The sequence below is a fragment of the Oratosquilla oratoria genome, chromosome 3 (genome assembly GCF_046742065.1).
Source record: "Oratosquilla oratoria isolate Oo_2021 chromosome 3, ASM4674206v1, whole genome shotgun sequence".
In the NCBI taxonomy this organism is placed as follows: domain Eukaryota; kingdom Metazoa; phylum Arthropoda; class Malacostraca; order Stomatopoda; family Squillidae; genus Oratosquilla; species Oratosquilla oratoria.
This window is the reverse complement of record NC_134779.1, coordinates 71,504,124-71,528,970: the sequence shown is the minus strand read 5'-3', so window position 1 is coordinate 71,528,970 and position 24,847 is coordinate 71,504,124. Positions and strand designations below refer to the sequence as shown.

General features: G+C 38.7%; 1 protein-coding gene across 1 annotated transcript in view; it reads right to left on the bottom strand.

Moving 5' to 3' along the window:
- Window positions 1-5,708: 5,708 nt before the first annotated feature.
- LOC143023841 (peroxidase-like) overlaps window positions 5,709-24,847 on the bottom strand; it is a 724,944-nt gene continuing 705,805 nt past the window's right edge. Inside the window, exon 15 of the mRNA XM_076182490.1 lies at window positions 5,709-6,373. Within this exon, the coding sequence (XP_076038605.1) occupies window positions 6,370-6,373 (4 nt within the window). The 3' untranslated portion in view covers window positions 5,709-6,369. The remainder of the gene's footprint in view (window positions 6,374-24,847) is intronic.

Sequence of the window (24,847 nt, the reverse complement as noted above, 5' to 3'; positions counted from 1 at the left end):
CAAATAGTTTCTTACCCATCCTTTCTTCAACAACAGATTTAACACGTCTGACATTCATCTTGAAAAGATGGTAGGTGCGCAATTAAGACCAAATGGCAGTCTCCTAAATCTATACAAGGACACACCATCACTGAAAGTGGTGAGGTCTCTGCTTTCTGGAGCTAACATGATTTGAAAATATGCCTCTTTCATGTCCAACGTAGAATGTAGATTGTAGATTGAGAGAAGCGAGTAAATGCCTTGGTGGACTGAAGAGTGTAATGAGGAATAGACATTTGGGAATGGATGCTAAGAGGAGACTGTATGAAGGAGTGATTGTGCCAACAGCACTGTATGGAGCAGAAACATGGAATATAAGAGAGGAAGAGAGGAGTTTGAATGTGTTTGAGATGAGGTGTCTGAGAAGTATGATGGGGGTTACTAGGCTAGATAGAGTGAGAAATGAGGAGGTGAGGAGAAGAACGGGGGTGGAAAGGGAGCTGGGAGGAGGGTTGATGAAAGAGTATTAGGATGGTTTGGACACATGGAAAGAATGAGTGAAGAAAGACTAGTAAAAGAGGTATGGAAGGCAGATGTGGAGAGAGTGAACATGAGGGGACGTCCTAGGATGAGGTGGATGGATGGGGTGAAGGGGGGTTTGGGGGAAGAGGGGAATGTCTGTTGAGGAAGGACGGGAGAGGACAGAAGACAAGGGTGAATGGAGAATGGTTGTATATGGAGTTTGACCAGTAGAGTAGGTGGAATGGGCGGTGGGATGGGGGGTGAGGTAGTATGTGTGAGCAAAATTTGACGCAGCCCGAAGGGATTTCTCCCCGTCCTCTCCTTTTATGCATGGGGGGACGGAGAGGGGGGGTCGCCGATTTAATGAAGAGGCCTTGCTGTGGATGTGCTGTGTCTTGCGATACTGCTTCTGACCCAGGGCAGTGGACAAGGTGCAGGGATGACCCGTCATCCAGGAGGTGCTAAGATAATAGGGAGGGTGGAGGGGTGTGGAGTGTATTCAGGGATGGAATGGGTGGGAATGATTTTATGCCTTTTCCTTTTTGGCTACCTCCCTTGTAAGGGGGAAAAAGCCTTGGTATATGTATATATATATATATATATATATATATTCATATACATATATATACATATATATATATATATAAATATATATATATATATATATATATATATATATATATATATATATATGGGTATATGTATGTATATCCAATGTCACGTAATACTCGTGGCCACTTGCCTGTTCCACTAATTCGTCTATCCTTAGTAGAGGGCATCCATCTGCTGCTAGTTGTTCGTTTACGTGTCTATAATCTAGACACATCCTCTTGCTACCATCGGGTTTGTTTACTAATACTATTGGAGATAGGCACTCGGCTGTTGACTTCTCAATAACTCCCTTCTGCTCCATGTCAGATAGCATCTCCGAGATCAGTGTTTTCGCCTGCTCTGGGTAACTATATATTGGCGCCCCACTTGGCTGAGGATTCGTAACATGTATGTGAGCTGGTGTGCCTGTAATAGTACCTAATTCATTGGTTTCCATATAAATAGTTGTTCGTGTTGCAGTACCAGCTTGTTCAGCTTTTCCCTTTCCTGGCTCGTAAGATGTTCCCACTTTTATTCCCTAATCTTCCTCTTCAATTCTTCCTTCCTAGAACATATAAATTTCCCTTGACTGTATTGTGGTAGCAAATCATTATGAATATATCTAGTTACGTTTATCTTAATTGAAGTGTTTTCTTTACTTACTTCGTACGAAGCCATTGTAGTTCCCTTTTGATACTTTCTTGCCCTCTCCAAGTTATTCACCAGCGGTACATGAATTTAACCTTCTTCGTTCACCTCTGCTAAGTAGGGTAGCTGTTTTGGCTATAACTGGCCTGGGGGTAAATAACGAGGTTGGTACCCGATCCCTCCTTCACGGGGTTTGCTACAAACTTACTTTGGTATGAGTCTAACGTTATGGGGTCAATTAAATTAATATGTCTGTAGCTGCTGAGTGTGCCATTGAGGATGTCCGGGCTCTCTCTCACCTACCTAACCTCCCCTCTCTGACTAGTGATCCTTTTGCATGGATAAGACGCCTGGCCCCAGCATAGTGTTTTCTTTTTGGCACTCCAATAGAAATCAGCTTGATTCAGTATGTCACAACCTAATAACGCATCGGCCGCTAGATAAGAATTGGGCACGATGGAGATCCACTGACTAATCTCCTTTACGTCCCCTACGTTAATGCTAGTTTTCACCATTCCCAGTATACTAAGTGGGTTTCCTGTGACTCCCTGTAACCTTGGTGGATTCCTGCGGTAATTTGCTTCCCACTTAATTCTCTTGGACGCTTCCTCTGAGATTAGTGTATGACTACTACCCGTCTCTATCAATGCTCTCACTAGTCTTCCCCCTATCTATGTGGTGATAACTGGTGACGATTTCCTATTCGTTAATCAAAATTATTTCTTCGGGGTTGTATGGTAAGTATTTTCCTTTATGACGGGGCACCTCGGGTCTCCCTTCCTACAACCCAGTCTCCCGCAATCGAAACAGTGACCAGTTGGTGGCTTCCTCCAACAATCTTTTAGCCAATGAGTGTTAGTATTGCAAAATTGACAGTACTTCAGATGGTTTCTGGGTGGTTTTAGTGATTTCCCTTCTCTTTCCTATTCTATCTGTACTTTCAACTTACAAATCTTATCCTTAAGCTCATCTATTTCCTTTCGTGTGGAGCATGTTACCTAATGAATTATTCTGCATTAATAGAAACTGCCTCTCGTTTTCCAACCTGTCTATGAATTTTTTGAGTGGGTACCCGTCTTTAAGAAATCCCTCTATCCTCTCTTTTGACTTATTGGGTATCCCCTTCCACAATTTCCTCTTGATGGTTCTGTCGCGGTTCGGCAGCCTCTCGTTTCAACTACCGCATGTTGGCATTTAAACTTCTGCGAAAAATGTTTTGGTGACTCCAACCAATCATACCGCATGGCTTCCAGCTCTTGCCACGCTCTGTCTAGGTTTATCTCAATGTTAAATTTTGACTTCAGTAGTGTTTGAAGCGATTTCCAGGACTATATAGTCTTTTTTGCTTGGTTGTTATATATAAGGAAGGCTAATTCTGAACTGACCCTACTTTTTGCAATCCTAACTCTCTCCTGATCTTCGTTACTGCATTCTTCTACCAACTCTATGAATAGTTGTAGTTTAGCCGTGGCTTCTATTCCCTGTAATTGTTTCAGTATTAAGGGAATGTCCCTTGGTTTCGTAAGTCCCTTATGTCTATCACCTTTGGTTGTAGCTACGGGTTGATGTTGTGGGTTCGGTGTATATGCACGTAATAGTTCCTTTAAGGCGATAAGTGTTTCTCCTATTTCTCCAACTACTCTGTGTTCTCCTGTATTTTACTCCCAATCTTCCTCTTCCTGCTTCATCAGATATTCCTTCCGCCATTTCAACCATTTCACTTGGAAACACCAACTGGCCTATCTCCTACCTCTGTCCATTGTCTTTAACCATCTCTAGTCCCTTGCCCATTACCCTTGCATTTATCTATCAAAATTTACAAGAACATTCCTACCAATAGGTAAAATTGCAAGGTTAATCTTTCCTAGCTCAATGTTGATTGCTGATGTCTTTATTAACTTTAATTTGGAGAAACTCTTTTCGTAACTAGTATTGGACACAGTAATTGTTGAAAAAATTCTTGCCACAATGTTATTCAAGGGTGTCTGGCAGCGATCATTCGAAAAATTCTGGTATATGAGCGAATTTTAGGTAAACATTTCAAAAGAACCTTTATGATGGTGACAACACTCCTACAAAGTTATATAGCTGTATTTTGTTTCTATTTTTATACAGAATGAAATAGATAAAATATTGGCAACCTCTGGCAATCCCATTGCATGAAAAACATTCTGTATATTGAAATAGCGTCCACATTTCTATGGCTATTTCGTTTTTTGCTACAGAATTGTGTTTATGGAGATATTTGGCAACTCCTCCCATCAGCATACACCACAAAGACAGTGGGGAGGGCATCAGTGCTCTTCAAAAATTGAAAGTGAGGTGACGTTGTTCCAGATGCTCTCACCGTACGCCACAGTTTTGATTCCTCGCCCTGTATTTTTGCTGTGACCATGAGAAAATTAACAAGAAGCAAAAGAGTGAAGCAGCAGAATATAGAGAGGGACCGTGATTGCCTGAAAAAGAAGCAAGGAGGAAAGCATCCCACCTGCACCCAGCACTCCGCAAACATCTACTAGCCACGCCCACTTTACACCTACTCCACCCACGCCACACTATTCACCCTCACCTCACACCTACACTCATATTCATAAGTCTGCCCTCGAAAGAAGAGACAGGAAACGAGAGTGGGAGAGAAAAGTGAAGGAAAACGTGGTCATAGGGACAGATAGCGGGGACTACGAGGCTGGGGCATTTAAAAATGGTCGCGCAAAATTTAAATCCCCTCTCCTGTAAAGTTTATGTTTTTGCTCTTTCTGTTGAAATATCTTCGGTTGTTCTTTATGGATTTTTGTCATATTTGTTTCATTTGAAAGAAAACATCATGCTCTTTATTCTTTACAGTAAAAAATAAAAGAAATATTATTATTATTTTTTTTATGAAACCTGAATTTTGCAGAGTTTTTTTTTTTTTTTTTTTTATTAATCAGAGAAAAAATAATAAAAAATCAGAGGTATGAATTTTATGAAATGTATTCAATAATTTTTGTTTTCCAGACTTTAAGCTTTCATTTCATACCAAGCTGAATGATGTGGAAGGATTTTCCATTAAGTAATTAGAGCTTCTAGAGCTACACTATATCTTCAATATATCTTCACTATATTTTATATATACATGGGAGGAATACAATACTCTGAGGAATTATACACTAATGTAAGGGGTAATTATACCTAAGTTCATTAAAGAGATTCGAAACGTCTTAGGACAAGTTAACCCTATAAAGCGACACAACACTGCCTTAAACTTTCTCGGATTGTGTACGTATTATCGATGGTTTGTCAAGGGCTTCTCGTTGGTTGCCACACTGTTACACCAGCTCACCAGGAAGGGAGCTCAATTCGATTGGAGTGATAAGTGTCAAAGTCTTTTGACAAGTTGAAACAGGCACTTACTGATGTTCGGTATTGCCGTATCCTGATCCAGCAAAGCCGTACACAGTGGATTGTGATGCCAGCGCTGAGGGAGTAGCCACTGTCCTCGCTCAGGAAAGATAGGGCAAAGAGTGGGTTGTAGCTTATTTCAGCAGAAAATTCTCAGCAGCGGAAAGAGACTACTGTTTAACTAGGAAAGAACTTCAAGATGTGATGATGAGTCCCGATTATTTCCACCCTTAACTGTATGGTGCAAAATATACAGTAAAGAGAGACCATGCTGTTCTGCGGTGGCTTAATTTACTTAAAAAACCGGAGGGACAGCTGGCCAGGTGGATTGGTAAGATCGAGTAGTATGATTATCATACCAAGCATCACCCCGGCAACGGTGTTGTGGCAGCAATGGGAAGTGCTGCAGATGAGAGATAAGGTACTACAGTAAAAAGGGAAAGTAATGATGGCAGCGTAGTACAGTGGCAAACCACTGTCCCTAGGAAAATGAGGGCAGAACTGGTCACGGCAGTTAAAACTGTAATCTTCATTATAGGGGGAGGGATGTGATATGTTGTTTTTATTAGATAATGTCATTTGTTCTCTTGGTTACATTTTATAGTTTCCAAATATCTTTGTAGGATTCAATTATATCCTGCGAAGGTTCTGTGTTTGTTTTGATCATATAATCAATTGGTATGTTATTGTTTTACTGAAAAGCCAAACAAGCTGCCAAACTAATACAATTTTTTTTAGCTGAAAACCCATTTTATTACAGATCAGATGGATAGAATATTTCAGAGAATTTGTGAGTGTGGATAAGAATAAGAAATGACAGACCATAGCAGTGGGAGGTGCTATGAAAACGAATGGCAGTAGCAGAAAATGACAGGGCTATAGGATGAGATGGTTTATTGCTAAAACAATCATTTCATAAACAATCAAAACACAATTGAATATACAGTACATCTTAAATTTAGGGTTTTACATGTTGCACTTTTCAAAATTTCAGGTATAGCCTATACTTAATTAGAATTAGGCAGATATGACATCATTACACATTTCAGACATCGTGAATACATTTTCAAAGATCAATTACACTGGTATCTTCATTAACATACAGTATCTATACTCATAAAAAATTATATGGTGTACCTTTTCCAACGTTGGTCACTTAAGAGTTAAGATATGAAAACCTGCCTGCACACTAGTGTTGTCAGAGGTAAATCATCAGATGGGCTGACACATGACTGCATCTGCCCGTCTTCACCTGCGGATTGTGAGATATGAGGCACAGTTCATAAATGATATACGGTAACAATCTGGAATGTAATATAGCTCATGAACACACAGTGAAGGGAATCGGTAATGTACGTTTTAAATTTGGTTGCATTTTGTGGCTTCTGTTGTACATAGTTAACTGAGGCTATAGACACTCTTCTTCAGTCAAGTGGAGTGTCTTATGTTAGTTTTCAACAACTGACAGGTGAAATTTCTGTCACTGCTACAGTAGAAGGCAGTCCTCAAGCTCACGAGTTTAGCGTAATTATCATCAATGGAGAGGGACTTTGTCTACTGGGCCATGAGTTAATCAAGAATTTGTAATTGGGCGGTAAAACTCTAGATCAAATTCACAAAATGTGAACAAGGAGGGCAACCATTGGTCAAGAAATGTTACTGGACACAACTCTTCTCCTAAAGAAAACTACTGAATAAAGTAGCAATTTAGTCCTTACCGGAGATTTTAATTGCAGTGAGGTCAACTGGGAAGAATTGTAGGCTACACAATTGCAACTTCTACAGAACATCTATACCACGAAACGAAAGTCCTGAGAGTCAAGGGTCACCTTGACATGAGAGGCACACAAACACTTGCCGCAGCCTCTACAAACAGCACACCCACTACACGACATAACAGAACATCCACACACATCAAGAAACATCAAAACAACACCTAAATACATATACCACACACAAACACTCTCTTCTCTTCCTCCACAACCACCAGACATCAGCCTCCTGAAGCATGTCCATAATCATATCACAGCTCCATCACCCTCTGATATCCATCCCTCTGAATCCTGTCTACCCCCAAAATGACAACTGCCCAGGCTATAACACTTCACTCCATACTATAGAACACATTATGGAAGATTGCATTGTACACAATCACTCACGCCAATAACACAATATACACTGTATGAGTATAAAGGATTTGTGGGAAAAAACCCGTTCCATTCGTGGGGTTTCTCAGGGAGGCGGGACTGCTTGGCCAGACAGTCTAAGGAATGACAACAGCCACAACAATTACTGGGAAAAATGGAAAGCAAATAGCAAACCAGACTCCTTGGGAAATACACTGTTAAGTAGAGCAATGAAGAACACAATGACCCAGGTAAGAGGAGATGACATTCCCACAAGATTAGATTTGCTACTAACCACAGAGCCAGACATCATCATCTCCTTGAATTACCTTTGTCTCATATGAAAGACTGACAATGTAACAATTTAATTTCAGCTGGAGGATGAGGAAATAGAGCCAAGGAATGAATCACTTATGCAAGGAAGGCTCAATTATGGGAAAGCAGATTACCTAGCGTTGAAGAAAATCTTTGAAGAAGCAAACTGGAAAGAATTCATGAATTCCCCGGGAATAAGGAGGAAATGGGAAATCTTCCTTGATATTTATAATTTGAACAAACATGTACTAAAGACTAGTGGAAGGAAAAAGTAGAAACAGGACTGGTTTAACAAAAGCTTTGAGATAGCCCCCCCGCCCAAAAAAAAAAAAAAAAAAGGAAAATGGAGGAAGAGAAGACGCAACGCAAGAAAAGAAGCCTACAAACACGCTAAGAATGATTATACATGAATTCACAGGAAGGAAGATACTAATATTGAAAGAGTTGTAGTAGATACATGCAAAGATGAACCAAAAATGTTTTACATGTTTACAAATGATAAATTGAGACACAAGGAAATAATCGCCAAGTTAAACGTGGGTGATGAGGTCTTTGAAGAAGCTTCAGTTCAGATAGAAATAATGAATGAAGATTTCCGATCAGTCTTCACAAAAGAAAGCTTTTTTTTTTTCAAGGAAAGTAAGGGGATAAAAAAGTCAGGTTTAGAAGATATAAATGTAGAAGTGAGGGAACTGCTTAATCTTTTGGCATCATTACATGTGACAAAAGCTTCAGCACCTGATGGGATCTCAAACTGGATAACCAAAAAATATAGGGAACAGCTAGCAGATAAGACTCACAGTCTTACTTTATATTCATTGACAGAAGGATAGTGCCGTTTGATTGGAAAAGAGCAAATTAGGTACTAGTTCACAAAGGTGAAAGTAAGGCGACACCACTTAAATATAGGCCGGTATCACTGACCAGCACATTAATAAAATTATGTGAAAGGATTGTGAAAGATCGATGGATCTAATATCTTGAAAAGAACATTCTAACAGACAGTCAGTTTAGCTTCAGATCTGGAAGGTCGTTTGTGTCGAGCCTTTAGAGCGTTTACTCGAGAGTGGTTGATGTACTGCAAGAGAGAAAGAGATGGGTGGACTGTGTGTACCTCAACATAGAGAAGGCATTTAATAAAGTATCTCACAGTCAACTCACGTGGAAATTGGAGTACATTGGAGGACTGGGAGGCAAACTGTTAGAATGGATGAAATATTCTTATGAAGGGAAGATACATGAGGACTTATCTTGTGGCGGTCCATCGTTCCCGATGACAACGCTGTTCTGCATTTGTTTGTGGTGGTGGTGGTGATGATGATGATGATGATGATGATGATCATGATGATGATCATGATCATGATCATGATGATGATCATGATGAGATGATGATGATTAGCGATTGTGTTGTTTGTGCTATCATAGGTGGCTGAGCCCGAGGCAGGAGCCGTAAACTTTATCTCAAATGTGGCAAAGGTATTCTTCACAAGGAGTTGATTGGGTTCTAGCCATATGTTGGAGAACTTAGGAGTGATTTCCTGATTTTTTTTTTTTCGACTGTAAGTTTGTTGGTACCAACCGCACATACCTCGCTTCAAGCCTGCCTATCTACTGTTGGTGTCTCAAGTTAATTTGAATTTATATTGCATGTTTTTAGTATGTTTTATAGTGGTCTTTGCATCTTTTCTTGGGGGCTTCTATGCTTCTGTTTCCTGGGGATAGCTGAATATACAGTATTTGTCTTGGAAGCCGGTGTTCGGGCATTCCAACGCCCACCTGGCAGAGATGGCGTTGCAGGGTTTCAATGCTGCAGGTTTGAGTCCGGTGATATAACTCATGCCATTCTATCCTTCCATGTTATACCCAGTATCTGCTGGAGACACCTGGTATGAAATTTCTCCAGGGTGCGGATCTGGTATAAGACATAAGAACATAAGAAATAAAGGAGACTGCAAAAGACCGTAAGGCCTACACTAGGCAGCTCCGTATCCATCACCACCTGTCGTCCCCATCCATAAAGTTGTCTAATCGTTTTTTAAAACAACTGATAGTTTCAGCGCTTACTACGTGGTTACTAAGTTTATTCCATTCATCGACCACCCTATTTGTAAACCAATTCTTGCCTATTACCTTCTTAAATCTAAATTTGTCCAGTTTATACCCATTACTGCGAGTCCTGCCCTGTTGTTTTATTATGATGACCTTGTTTGCATCACCCTTGTTATAGCCTTTGATCCACTTGAACACTTCTATTAGATCACCCCGCACTCTGCGTCTTTCCAGAGAGTGTAAGTTTAGGTGCCTAAGCCTCTCTTCGTAAGGCAAATTTCCGAGTCCTTGTATCATTTTGGTCATTCTTCTCTGTACTGATTCTAGTGAATTTATGTCCATTTTGTAGGACGGAGACCAAAACTGTACCGCATAGTCCAGGATGGGTCTAACTATTGCTAGATAGAGTTTAATAATTACCTCTGCACTTCTATTTGTTACCGTCCTAGCAATGAAGCCTAATGCTCTGTTTGCTTTATTTCTGGCGCTAATGCACTGCTTCCTGGTTTTAAGGTCCGGACTCACCAGAACTCCCAAGTCCCTCTCGCACTCAGATTTTTCTAAAAACGTGTCATCTAAGTTGTATCTATTTTCGGGGTTGTGTAGCCCTACGTTTAACACGCTACACTGTGCACTGTCTAATTTTCTGAGCCGTAAAGCAGGGTGGATATACATATTGCCTTATACACTGCTTCCTTGGTGTCTACTTTGGGATTGTTGTTTGAAAATACTCTATTTCTGAGGCGGCCAAAGGCAGTGGAGGCAAGATTGATTCTTCTTTGGATATCCAGGTCCAGTGAGCAGTCTGAATGGACGACACTCCCAAGGTAAGTGAAGTGTTCTACTATTCTAACGGTTTCTCCTTTGACAAGGAAATGGTGAGGTGTTTCAAGTTGGTATAAAGACTGAACAAGTCTTTCTGTCTTTAGTGTTGATTTTGTGACCCATGGCAGCATTAGAGGAGGAAAAGACATCAAGGATATTGTGCAGATCTTCAGCGCCATACGCAACGGTGGCACAGTCATCAGCATATTGCAGTTCTATTACCTGCGTGAAAGGTTCGGGCATTACAAAGGATTACAAAGGCGGAGCATGCCGACAGGAGACCTTATGATCCATATCAAGGTCGAATGCGAAAAAAAATTATATTAACAATGAAATAATAAATAAAAACTATGATAATGTAAATAACAAATAAAATACATAAATAAATGCATAGGTATAGTTAAATAATAAACAAACAGGTAAATAGTAAATAATAATAAATTGACATATAACTAATAATAAATGAAAATCAGACAGACAAATGATGACAAAACAAAAACAAATAATATAAGATAAATTATAATCATTACAGCATCTTACTTAGGTATTTATCTAAATGATTCTTAAAGCTTCGAACTGAACTACATTGCACTACCTGTGCAGGAAGTTTATTCCATTAATTAACTACACGGTTGGCAAAGTTGTTTCTACCTACTTCCAAATTGAATCTATTTCCGGACAGTTTGAGACCATTGTTTCTTGTCTGATTCTCATTTAATGTAAAAATTTTGTCACTTTTAATGTTGTCGATTCCCTTTAAAATCTTAAAGACCTGTATCAAGTCACCTCTGAGTCTACGCTTTTTTAGGGAAAACAGATTCATGTTTAAGTCGATTTTCGTATGATTTATTTTTGATATTTGGAATCAGTTTTGTGGCTCGCCGTTGTACTTTTTCCAGTCTGTCAATGTCTTTAATGAGATTCGGTGACCATACGGAAACAGCATATTCCAAATTTGGAGGAACTAACGATTTATATAGCTTGTTAATGAGTGATGGACTTTTGAAATCAAAAGATCGCGCAATCAGTCCCAGAATCTTATTTGCTTTCTCAGAGGCTGAAATACACTGCTTGGATGATTTGAGGTCGTTACTGATAATTACGCCGAGATCTTTTTCACTATCCACTTTTGTTAAGGAATTTCCAAATAACTTGTAATCGTACTTACTGTTATTTTTACCTATGTGCATTACCTTGCAATTATTTGTGTTAAATTTCATTAGCCACTTTTCAGACCATTGCTGTAATTTATCTAAATCTTCTTAAATATCTAATTGGTTTGAGTGATCATTTACCACTCCGCACAGTTTTGTATCATCAGCAAATTTAGAAACAGTGCCAGGTGCCAGGTGCTATTGTTAATGTTGTTGTCGTTCCCTAGACTGTCAGACCGAGCAGTCCCATCTCCCTAAGGAACACCACGGCAGGAACGGGGTTTTCCCACAAATCCTTTATAGAGTGTATATTGTGTTGTTGGTGTGCGTGATTGTGTACAATGCAGTCTCCCATAATGTGTTGTATACTATGGGGGTGAAGTGTTATATATCCTGGGGAGCTGTCTGCAATGCAGTCATCCAGCTTCTTCTGGTAGCTTTGAAGAGTTGGGTGGTGGCCACAACGCAGTGAACTCTGTCCTTTTCGGGGTAGAGAGGATTCAGAGGGATGGATATCAGGGGATCTGCCAAGCAGCAATGTGTTGTCTTTCAGTTTGCTAATGGAGCAGTGAGTGCTATGATTACGGACATGCTTCTGGAGGCTGGTGTCTGGTGGTTTTGGAGGATAAGAAGGGAGTATTTGTGTTGTATGTGTATTTGCGTGTTGTTTTGATGTTTCTTGGCGTGTGTGGTGTTCTGTTATATAGTGTATTTACCTAGTTGTATTATATGTGAAGGGAAGCTATGCTCCTGGTGACCCTTCTTTGTATCTCGCAACACCTAGTTTCATAAATTTTTGTATGGTGATTGCACACACTATTGTTTCGTCCAAATTGTTCCAGACATCTACCACTCTGTATGGGAAGCTGTTTTTTTTTCAGATCTCAATTTAATGTGTCTTCTCTGTCAAGGTCTTCCATGCCTTTCATGATTCTGTAAATGGCCAATAGATTTCCTCTTTCTCTCCTTTGTTGCTGCCATCTTTGTCGTTACTCTTTGGGTTCTTTCTATTTTCCTTATATTCTTTTTAAGTACTGGGTGTCCATAATGTCGCTGCGTACTCCAATCTTGGTTTTATCAGCGTAACTAGTATTTTCTTTACCATTACCTCATCCAAGTAATTAAAAGCCACCTTCATTGATCTTAGTAAATCGTAGGTTTCTTAACTAATTTGTTTATCTGCTAGTCTGGGAACATGTCTTTGGTGATAATTACTCCTTGGTCCTTTTCGAAACCAACCTTCTTTAGTTTCTTTGTGCCGATTTTATATTCTCCTGATATATATATATATATATGCATATATATATATATATATATATAATATATATATATATATACATATATACATATATATATATATATATATATATATATATATATATGTCCGTGCGTGCGTGCGTGTGTGTGTGTGTGTGTGTGTGTGTGTGTGTGTGTGTGTGTGTGTGTGTGTGTGTGTGTGTGTGTGTGTGTGTGTGTGTGTGTGTGTGTGTGTGTGTGTGTGTGTGTGTGTGTGTGTGCTGAACACCACAGGAAAAAAAATCTTGGAATCCGAGCATTTTCGTGATATTTTAACATCTTCAAGGATTACATACATGTATATACCATAGGCTTTTCCCCCTACATGGGGGGTAGCCAAAAAGAAAAAGCATAGAAACCACTCCCACCCATTCCATCTCCTATGTATTCCACTCCTCTATACCCTCTTCCCTCCCTCTTATCTTGGCACCTCCTGGATGACGGGTCATCCCTGCATCCTGTCCACTACCCTGGGTCAGAGGCAGTGTCGCAAGACACAGCACATCCACAGCAAGGCCGCTTCATAAATTCGGCGACCCTCCTGCATGAAGAAAAGGAGAAGACGGGAAGAAATCCCTTCGGGCTGCGCCAATTTTTTTATTCTCATACATACTTCCTCACCCCCATCCCCCACCCACTCCCCCTCATGCATCACAGCATCATCTATACACAACCCTTCCCCATTCACCCCTATCTTCTGTCCTCTCCCGTCCTTCCTCCACAGACATTCCTCTCTTTTGTAATGCCCCTTTCACCCCATCCTTCCATCTCATCCTAGGACGCCCCCTCATATTCACTCCTTCCACCTCTGCCTTCCACACATCTTTTACTAATCTTTCTTCACTCATTCTTTCCATGTGTCCAAACCATCCTAATATTTTCATCAACCCTATCTCCCAGTTCCCTTTCCACCCCTGTTATCCTCCTCACCTCCTCATTTCTCACTCTATCCAGCCTAGTAACCCCTATCCTACTTTTCAGACATTTCATCTCAAACACATTCAAACTCCTCTCTTCCTCATGTTCCATGTTTCTGCCCCGTACAATGCTGTTGGCACAATCACTCCTTCACATAACCTCCTCTTAGTATCCATTACCAGATGTCTATTTCTCATCACACTTTTCAATCCACCAAGGCATTTACTCGCTTCTCTCAATCTACATTCTACATCCACTCCCACTCCTCCCTTTCCTGCCACATTCGCACCCATGTATCTAAAAATATCCACTTCCTCCAGTCTTTCACCCTTAATGCTCACTTCCAGCCTGCTGTCACTCTCTCCCCTTGTACATCTCATCACCTTACTTTTATCCATATTTATCTTCAACTTCTTTCTTTCACACACCTTCTCAAACTCTGTCCCTGACTTCCTCAGTCCCTCCTCTGATCCTGCTACAAGCGCAGTGTCGTCAGCAAACAACAACTCCCTCACCTCCCATTTTTATCCATTTTCTTTAATCATCTCCAACCCCTGAACCACTGCCTTTGCATTCACCTCTCGCACCACCCCATCCATGTAAAGATTGAACAGCCAGGGCGACATAACACATCCCTGATGAAGTCCCACCTTTACCTCAAACCACTCACTCTCTCCATTTCTAATCCTAACACAAGCTCTACTACTCTCGTAAAAACTCTTGACTGCTCTTAACAGCTTTCCTCCTATCCCATATATTTGCAGTACCTCCCACAGTGCCTTTCTATCTACCCTGTCATAAGCCTTTTCCAGATCCATAAAAGCCAAAAAAAACATCCTTACCTTTTCCTATAGCTTTCTTACATATCTGTCTTACCACAAAGATCTGATCTACACAACCCCTACCTGTCCTAAATCCACACTGTCCCTCACCAATTACTCCCTCTGTTCCTCTCCTAATCCTCTCAATCAAGACCCTCCCATAAGCCTTCCCAACTACACTCAACAAGCTGATCCCTCTGAAACTACTACACTCACACTTGTCCTTTCCCTTGTAAAGCTGAAATATACATGCACTCCTCCAGTACTACCCTCTCTTAAACAAACATTAACCTCACCAGCTAGTCCACCATCACTGTACTTTCTTTCTTCAGACATTCTGCATGGCATCCATCCAGACCAGGTGCCTTCCCTGCTCTCATAATCTTAACAGCTACTTTCACTTCATCCTTCCCTATTTCTCCTCCATTTTCCTCACTCATCACTCTAATTTTCTTAGTGCTTCTTACTGCAACTACCTTTCCCTCCCTATCCCCCTTCACATTTAGCAACTACCTTTCCCTCCCTATCCTCCTTCACATTTAGCAACTCCCTTAAATACTCTGCCCACCTTCCTCTCCATGCCTTCTCTTCCATTATCATCTCTCCATCTGCACCTTTTACCTTTTTTTCTCTACTTGATTCGCCTCCTCTTTCTTTTTTAATTTCCTTCCAAAACATCTTTTTATTGCCTTCAAAAATTTCTGTCATACTCTTACCCCACTTTATGTCTGTTCTCCTCTTTGCTTCCTTTATCTTAGGCTTAACTTCCTTTCTCTTTACTTTGTACCTCTCATACGATTCCCTCGTCCTAATTTGTAGCCAATCTATGAATGCCTGCTTCTTCTCTTCTACACATTTCTTTGCTTCAAGGATTACAACAGATTAATCCTTGAAGATGTAAAAATATCACGAAAGCGCTCGGATTCCAAGAATTTTTCTTTTCCCTATGGTGTTCAGCATATTGGTGTAGTCACGTGTGTTTTGTGATACTTGTGCATATATACTGTAAGAGGCCGGTAGATAGAGGTAGACATTTAGGTAGATAGAGGGGTAGGTGGAGAGGAATGTAAATTTCATATTCGGTTGTAATGCTACAATGGCCGACTGCAAGTTGCAGAATTGCAGAGAGTTGCATATTCCAGCTTACCGTCTTATATTTGTAAATATAGATTAGGATATCGAGAGGTGCTGATGTGACTGAATGTAAACACAGAGCTCGTTCTGTTTGCGACAAATTGTTTGGGTAAATAAGATTTCTTGAGACAGTATAACAGTCTTTCTGATTGGAGAAAAGGGTGGAGGAGAAAAATTGTTGGTGCATGGAGTGAAAGTCACGCCCTAAAAGGGTGGCACTTATTTGTAACATTCAAAGTTATTGGATGAATTAAATAGTGACGTCGGAGCAGAAGTGGCTTGGTGGGATGTAAGAGGATCCCTGGGGGAATCCTCTGGTGTACCTAAGACCATGCGTTATACCAGAATTCGTGAAGAAAATGAAGAAAAGTTAAGTTCAATTTAATTCATCTTCGTTACTGAGTAATGGAACTTGACTAAATGCATACGTTAAGAAAGAGGCATGGGGTCTACGGAATACAAGTGACTAAGTGTTAGTAGCAGCAGTGGGATTTGAACCCACGCCTCCGAAGAGATTAGACGAACTTCCTCCGAGGTAACTACATGACTGAAGCAAGATAAGTCTACGGGTACACCGATGTACAGTGCACGCAACCATAACCACGCGGTGCACAATCAAGGGACAACAAGCCGAGGAACGAGGGGTCTACAAGACGATCTTCAAGGCAGTGAGCGACGAGGCTGAGGAGCGACAAGGCTGACGATTGACGAGGCTGACGAAGGAGGTTGACGTACGAAAGGAAGACTACGTGGAGACAGTCAAGTCAAATCAACTACTGAAGGTATGAATAACACAGTACTTAGGCATGAGGTTCATACCTCCAATATTAATATTCCCAAATTCACAGGAGAAGTAAACATCTTAGGTGTTAATAAGTTCCTTACCCAAATAGATACCTTTATTGTGAGTAAAAATATAACAGATTGAAATAGGAAAAGAATTCTTTTAAAGGGAAATATAGATCCTAAGAAGGGTAGAGCTAGGTTTATCATAAATTATTATTGGAACCAATATGAAGCCTATAAGAAAGAATTCATTAAACATTTTATGTCAAAATGTGATCAGGATCCTATCAGGTCTTTGGTTAGAATGATCAAAGAAGTTAGAACAAGTGAATCAGACACAGAATACTTAGCTAGATTAGATAGATGGTCAAAAGACATGAATTCTATCTTGAAAGATTCAGATTGGATAGAAAGATCTAGTGACAAAATGAAAGTTTCTCAGGTAATAAAATTGATCACATTTGGATTGTTGACTAAAAATAGTGATGATTTAACGGCAGAAAAGATGTATAAAGATCTTAAGTCAAATATGAATTTATGAGTAGATTATCTTCTTCAACGGTACAGTGAGACCAGAATAATAAATCCATATGTGATGACAGTGGGACAAGAGGCATTCTAGAGGAGAGTTTAAGAAAACAGAAGTAGGACATAGACGGAAAGTTAGAAGTCCATCCAGGGATACTAGAATCCTATGTTTTAATTGTTATACTTGGGGACACAAAGCACAAGACTGTTATTATGGAATTATTTGTAGAAATTGCAAATATGAAGGTCATGATGAGTATCAGTTTTCATGAAAGTAGCAGTTGCCGACAAGACTGACGAGTTAAACATCATATGAGGACGGAGCCTTTATATGTACGATGTTTCGCTTATTACAGCTTGAAAAAGCTGTAATAAGCGAAATGTCGTACAAATAAAGGCTCCGTCCTCATATGGTGTTTAACTCGTCATGAGTATCAGTGTAAAAACCCACCATTCTGTATGTATCACCAAAGAATAGGCCATAAAACCCATGAATGTAGAAATTTTCATATGCACCAGGAAACAAGAGGAAAACCCCCAGACACAGAATAAACCAATATTCTAGAACTCCCCATATACATACAAATAGACGGTATTGTGTTAAAGATAAGAGTGATAGAAGGGTGAAAGAAACCTCCAACATCAAAGATAAACTGATAATTACTATTGGAAAAACTTCTGTAGGACCTCTCGTTGCTGGTAGAGTGTTCAATAAGCCTATTCAAATATTTATTGATACAGGATCTGTAGTTAATGTAATTACTAGCAAAGTTTTAAACCAGATGAAACCAGAAGTGAAAATATTAGAACCAATCCATTACTCATTGCAAGGAGTAACTGGAAATCAATTAAAAACATTAGGTAAGGTTGAACTAGAAGTTATCTTATATACAAATCAACATTTGCACATTCCAGTGATAGTTGTAGAAGAATCTGTTTTTTCAGGAGATTTATTGATAGGATTTGCATTTGCAACTATGAAAAAAGAGAACATGGTGATATGTCCTGCTGACTTAGGAATCTTAGTGAAATCGCAGTTAATCCCATTCTTAAATCAACCAGACTGAAGACCAGTAACAGGAATCAATGAATCCCTACACATAGATAAGACAACAGTTTTACTTTAGATAACGAAGCCGAGCGGTCCAGACCAACAGAAAGTAAAGCCTCATATAGTGAACCCAACTTAGATGTTCAAGAAATCCCAGAAATTACTAATTCATCAACTAAAAAGGAAGCCTTGCAAATTGTGGATGGTGGCGTAATAAAGTCGACATTATTACATTCCAGAGCAATTAACAGGGTGGATGTGCAGTTCAAAGGAGTCACTGTAAACTGAAATTTTAACCCTCCTAGAATAAATTAGATTAAAAGGTTTGAAATTGGACTCAGGGATTTATATGTCAAATAAGAACATAGTAGATATATTAATAATTAATACTTTAAACAAATATATGGCTTTAAGGAAAGGTACACAAATAGGATGTTTTCAGGTGAGTACAAAACCCATCAAGATTTTAAATGAGAGTAGTGAGGAGATGGAATTACCAATTTCATCAATCTGTTCAGTTCAAGAAGGAATAGAATTAAGAAATATAAGAATCAATTAGATTCTACTAATTGCCCTGAGTTGGATGAAAGTTTAGTTGCTTTGCTTGTGAAGCACAATAAAGCAATTGCTTTGCCGGGGGACGCCTTAGGCAAAACAACTGTTTTAAAACATCAGATTAAATTAAAACCAGGAACACAGCCTATTTACATACCCGCCTACAGAGTTCCTCACTCTAAATTAGCAATAGTAGATAAACTGATCACTGAAATGTTATCGCAGGATATCATTGAACATAGTAAAAGTGAGTGGAACTTCCTTTGATTTTGGTGCCAAAATCAGATGGTACTATGCGCCCAGTTATTGATTATAGGGAATTGAATAAGCACACCATTCGTGACAGGTTACCATTACCAGTAATAGGTGACATTTTAAGAAGTTTGGGAACTGAGAATAGATATTTTAGCACTATAGATATCAAATCTGCTTTTCGGCAAATAGAGTTGCGTGAAGACTCAAGAAAGTTCACAGCATTTTCTACTCCAACGGGACATTATGCGTTCAAAAGAATGCCATTTGGGTTATGTAATAGTCCATTAACTTACATGAGATTAATGAATACAATTCTAGATGGGTTGTTAGGAAACACTGCCAGTGTATTCCTAGATGACATTTTAATAGTTTCCCAGACAGCGGTTGAGCACTTTAAGAAATTAGATTTAATATTCTCAAGACTAGTTGAAGCAGGATTGAAAGTAAAACTTGAAAAATGTAAGTTTTTAAAAGACAGACATGGACTTAGTACAGTGAATTCAAAAGTTGAAGCAGTCAAGAATTTTCCAGTTGAAACCAATGTAGACAAGGTTAGGAGGTTTTTGGGATTGACAGGATATTATAGAAAATTTATTCAAGAATATGCTGACATTGCTATTCCATTAAGTTCTTTGTTGAGGAAGGACTCAAAGTTCATGTGGGGACCTGCACAACAGGAAGATTTTGATAAGTTGAAAGATAAACTCACGAGTTGTCCAATAATAATATTTCCAAACTATGATAAAGAATTCATTCTTTGCACTGATGCATCTGACATAGGATTAGGAGCAGTACTTATGAAGAGAAAAATGGAACTTTGAAACCAATAACTTACACTTCAAGACTTTGTAATTATGCAGGGAGAAACTACTCTATAACAGAAAGGGAAACATTAACAGTGATATATTCATTAGAAAGTTTTAGTGATATGATACTGGGATATCCAATCAGAATATGGACTGATCATACAGTTATTCAGAACTTATTTAAGCATAAGAATCTTAGGGGCAGACTCACTAGATGGTTTGCAATACTTCAGTGCTATGAAGTTCAATTTGAATATATTCCAGGTAAAAAGAATGTTGCGGCAGATGCACTTTCTAGAAATATTAGCCAACCAATGACAGGGTTGATTAATTTTGTTTGTAGTATAGAGGAGTTAGTAACTTTAGATGAGGAAATGCTAATAAGAGAACAGAGGGATGATAAGACATGTGATTCATTAGTCAAGTACTTGATGAACCCAAGAGGAGATCCTCCAAATCTACCAAAGGGGTATAAGATAGAGGAATTTAATTTGACTAATGGATTTTTGTATAGAAAAACAGTTGCAAGCGGGAAAGATATTTCTAGAGGTCCAGTAAATAAGTTGGTAATACCAAAAACTCTTGTAAAAGAGATATTGAAGTTACTTCATGATAGCGATTGTAGCTCACATCCAGGAAAGGATAAAACTTATAGACAAGCACAACTTAAATTCTTTTGAAGAAATATATATATAATTATTTTGAAATTTTTTTTTAATGTGTTCAGGTGAAAGGAAATACACCAAAACCTGCTCCTATACTTAGCTATCCCATTCCACAGAAACCTTGGGAAAGAGTTCACATAGATACATTGGAGTCATTGATTATTTTTCAAGATTTTGTATTTTACAACCCATTCCAAATAAGAAAGCTGAAACTATTGCTTCAGTAATCTATGATCAGATAATCTGTAATTTCACTACACCCAAGATCTTAGTTTCAGATAATGGAACTAAATTTAATAACAAAATCTTGGAAAAATTATATAGATTATTTAAGATAAAGAAAGTTAACATCTTACTGAATCATCCGCATGATAAGTCCTCATAGTATATTTTGAGATACTTGGATTCTTTGCGTTAAATGTACTCTGAACAACCAAATTCATATAGCAACAGGTGAAACACCTCATTTTATTATTTTTGGGGAAGACAAAACTCTTCCATATGAAATCTTGACTGGAGAGCAGAAACCTGTGTATAATATAGATGATTATATCTCAAATAGAATAAATACTTTCCAAAGTATTCACCAAAGAGTTAGGGATCATACGCAGGAGTATTCACAAGAGAGGAAAAAGCAACAACACAAAATAGCACATAAACTAGAATTGAAAATAGGAGATTTAGTCATGGTCAAACTACATTCACCTGCCTGAATTATTATTATGCATTTTGGAGGGTTGCCTATTTGTTTTACTAATGCCATTTTACCTATTAATGTAAAGGTAGACTAGCTTCTTATATATATAATGATTTTCAAGTATATGCTAGCGAGCCCTGTAAGAGGGTAGCAGATATCATTGGTCGGGATGCCCAAGGGTAGCTGCCGAGCCCTGTAAGAGGCCGGTAGATAGAGGTAGACATTTAGGTAGATAGAGGGGTAGGTGGAGAGGAATGTAGATTTTATGTTCGGTTGTTATGATACAATGGCCGACTGCAAGTTGCAGAATTGCAGAGAGTTGCATATTCCAGCTTACCGTCTTATATTTGTAAATATAGATTAGGATATCGAGAGGTGCTGATGTGACTGAATGTAAACACAGAGCCCGTTCTGTTTGCGACAAATTGTTTGCGTAAACAAGATTTCTTGAGACAGTATAACAGTCATTCTGATTGCAGGAGAAAAATTATTGGTGCATGGAGGTAAAGTCACGCCCTAAAAGGGTGGCACTTATTTGTAACATTCAAAGTTATTGGATGAATTAAATAGTGACGCCGGAGCAGAAGTGGCTTGGTGGGATTTAAGAGAATCCCTGGGGGGAATCCTCTGGTGTACCTAAGACCATACGTTGTACCAGAATTCGTGAAGAAAATGAAAAAAAGTTAAGTTCAATTTAATTCACCTTCGTTACTGTGTAATGGAACTTGACTAAATGCATACGTTACGAAAGAGGCATGGGGCCTACGGAATAATAACACAAGTGACTATGTGTTAGTGGCAGAGAAACTAACACACACACACACACACACACACACACACACATATATATATATATATATATATATATATATATATATATATATATATATATATATATATACATGTACATATATACGAATAAATCATAAAAACACGTGATTCACAAAATGTGTAATAAAACCACTTGGAAAATAAAATTAAAGGTGACCGAACGTTTTCGTCTAAGTCATTTTCAAAGGTACAGAGTAAGGTAGCAGAGACATTATACATACAAAAGAAGCACATTAGGGGGGAATTAGGACAGGTCTAATAGTGACCTCACTCTCTCAGCACTGCCGAACGTTTTGACCCGGCTACTGGCAACAATTTTATATGTTACAAAGTTATTTAATTTATACATGAATATGAGTATGGGAATGTATAAATTAGATAAAATTAGAAAGCAAAATAGGAAAAAGACCTGCGAGTGTTGATTAAGGACAATCCACCTGACAGACATATCTGCAGGATTGTGGGAGAGACGTACAGACTGCTGGAGACGGTTAAAGTGTCATTTCACTAAATGAATGAAGAGATGATGAAAAATCTCATCAAAACACTGATCCAAGATTGGAATATGTATCAGTGGTATGGTCCCCACACAAAGTGAAAGATATAAGCAAGATTGACAGAATACAACCAAATTAGTCCCCAGACTGCAGAAAAAACTACACGAGGGTTTAAATTTAAATCCAAATAAAATACAAATATCACTCCACAAAAGATGTAATTACCTCGTTTTCACTGACCACATTAAATTGGTGAAGCTTGCTACTCACCATATTTGCTATAAACGTAATTTTCTATTAAAGATATATAAGATTAAGATTTATTTTCATTTTTTTTTTTTTTGCGTATGTTGAAAATTGAGTCTTTGAATTGAGTGACTTTATATGACAGCTAGAATTGCACATAAAGGCAAAATCAGCCTTTAAATAAAAATTCTATCAATCTATATACCAAGAGCTCTTTCCTCCTCATAAGAGAGGTTGCCAAGTCAAAGGCATGTACCTTCTCCCATCCATTCCATTCCCATCACCATCCTTTCCCCCCTCTTATATTAGCTCTTTATGGATGACAGGTCATCCTTGTACCCTCCCACTGCCCTGGGTCAGAAACAATGTAGCAAGACAAAGTGCATCCACAGCAAGGCCTCTTCACTAAATTGACGACCCCCCTCTCCGTCCCTTCATGCAGAAAAAGAGAACACAGGGAGAAATTCCTTCAGGCTGCGTCAAAATATCATTCATACATAAACACCCCCACTCCCCAAGCCCATGTCCCTCTCTTCCTTGCATAATAGTATCAACTATACACAGGCACTCTCCATTAATCCTTATCTCCTGTCTTCTCCCTTCCTTGCTCAACAAACATTCCCCTCTTGCCCAATGCCCCCTTCACCCCATCCATCTCATCCTTGGTCGTCCCCTTAAGTTCACTTCATCTACCTCTGCCTTATACACCTCTTTTACTATCTTCCATTACTCATTCTTTCCATGTGTCCAAACCATCATAATAATCTTCCATCAGCCCTATCTGCCATCTCTTTTTCCACTCCCACTCTCCTCCTCGTTTCTCACTCTATACTTCTCAGACATTTCATCTCATGACTATAGAACACACAATGACATAATGGGTAAAAGAAAATACCAGCTATAGAAGTAATGAAGAACCGTCAAGACTAGATTTAATATTTACAACAGAACCTGAAATTGTGGATAAAATTGAATACAAGACAACACTTAGGAAGAGTGAGCACATATTAATAGACTTTGAACTAAAGGATAATATATATACTTAGAGAAATGAGAAATATAGAAAAGGAAGGCTGATAAAACGGACATTGGGAAACTTTTTTTTTTTTTCTTAAATGCAAGTTGGGAAAATTCTACAATGAAAAGACACATGTGGAAGAGAAATAATCTTTATGGAAATTTATAATGAAGAAGTGGATAAATACGTACCAAGACAGGAACAGGAAAATGTATATATAAAGTGCTGGTTTAACATAGGGTGCAGAGGCGAAGGGTAGAAGAGACAAAGCTTAGAAAAGAAGGAAAAACATAAAAAAATGGAAAGTGGCAAGTATATATCAAACAAAAGGACTGAATATGAAGAAATGCACAGAGAGGAAAAAAGAAAATATGAAAAAGAAATGTAAAGACCAACCTAAGTTATTCTATAGATAAAATTTAACAGGAAATTGTGAAACTACATCATAAAAATATTGAATACACAGATTTAGAAATGGCTGAAGTCATGAACAATCACTTCAAATCGGGTTTCACTAGAGAAAAAGTACAGCATTAGAATGAAGGGAATGAAGTGCGATCCGCCCCACCCTTGAGGTAAATAACACAAAAAGAAATAATGGAACAATTAATGAACCTAGATGTCAGGAAATCACGCAGACCAGACAGAATTGCAAACTGGATATTTAAAAAATGTATAAAAAAAAGGACAAAATATATATATAATAGGTTGCTCACTCAAAGAAGGAAAATAGCAAAGGATTTGGAAAATACCAACATTGTACCAATATATAAAGGAAGAAATGAGTAAAAGCTGCAACGACTGCAACAGCACTGTAGGAGGGTATGGGTTCCAATATATTTGATGTTTCGCCCAGCCGGGCTTCTTCAGAAATAACACAGTTGAGAAACATTTTATATAGACCGAGCTTGCGGGGAGAAACAAACATAAAAACGGTGTACACACAATTTGCGCAAATTGCTTGTTACTTGGTTATTAAAATTGCCAATGGTTTATTTATTGCAAAAAATCCACTATTATCGGCTGAAAGAAACCTGCACAGCGAAGCTATAGCAATAATCCCATACCACACTCCTGGTCATATGGTCACTTCCCGAAGTTTGAGTGTGGTTGGAATTTTCCGCCAGAATCATCAGAAATTTAAAATTCCCGG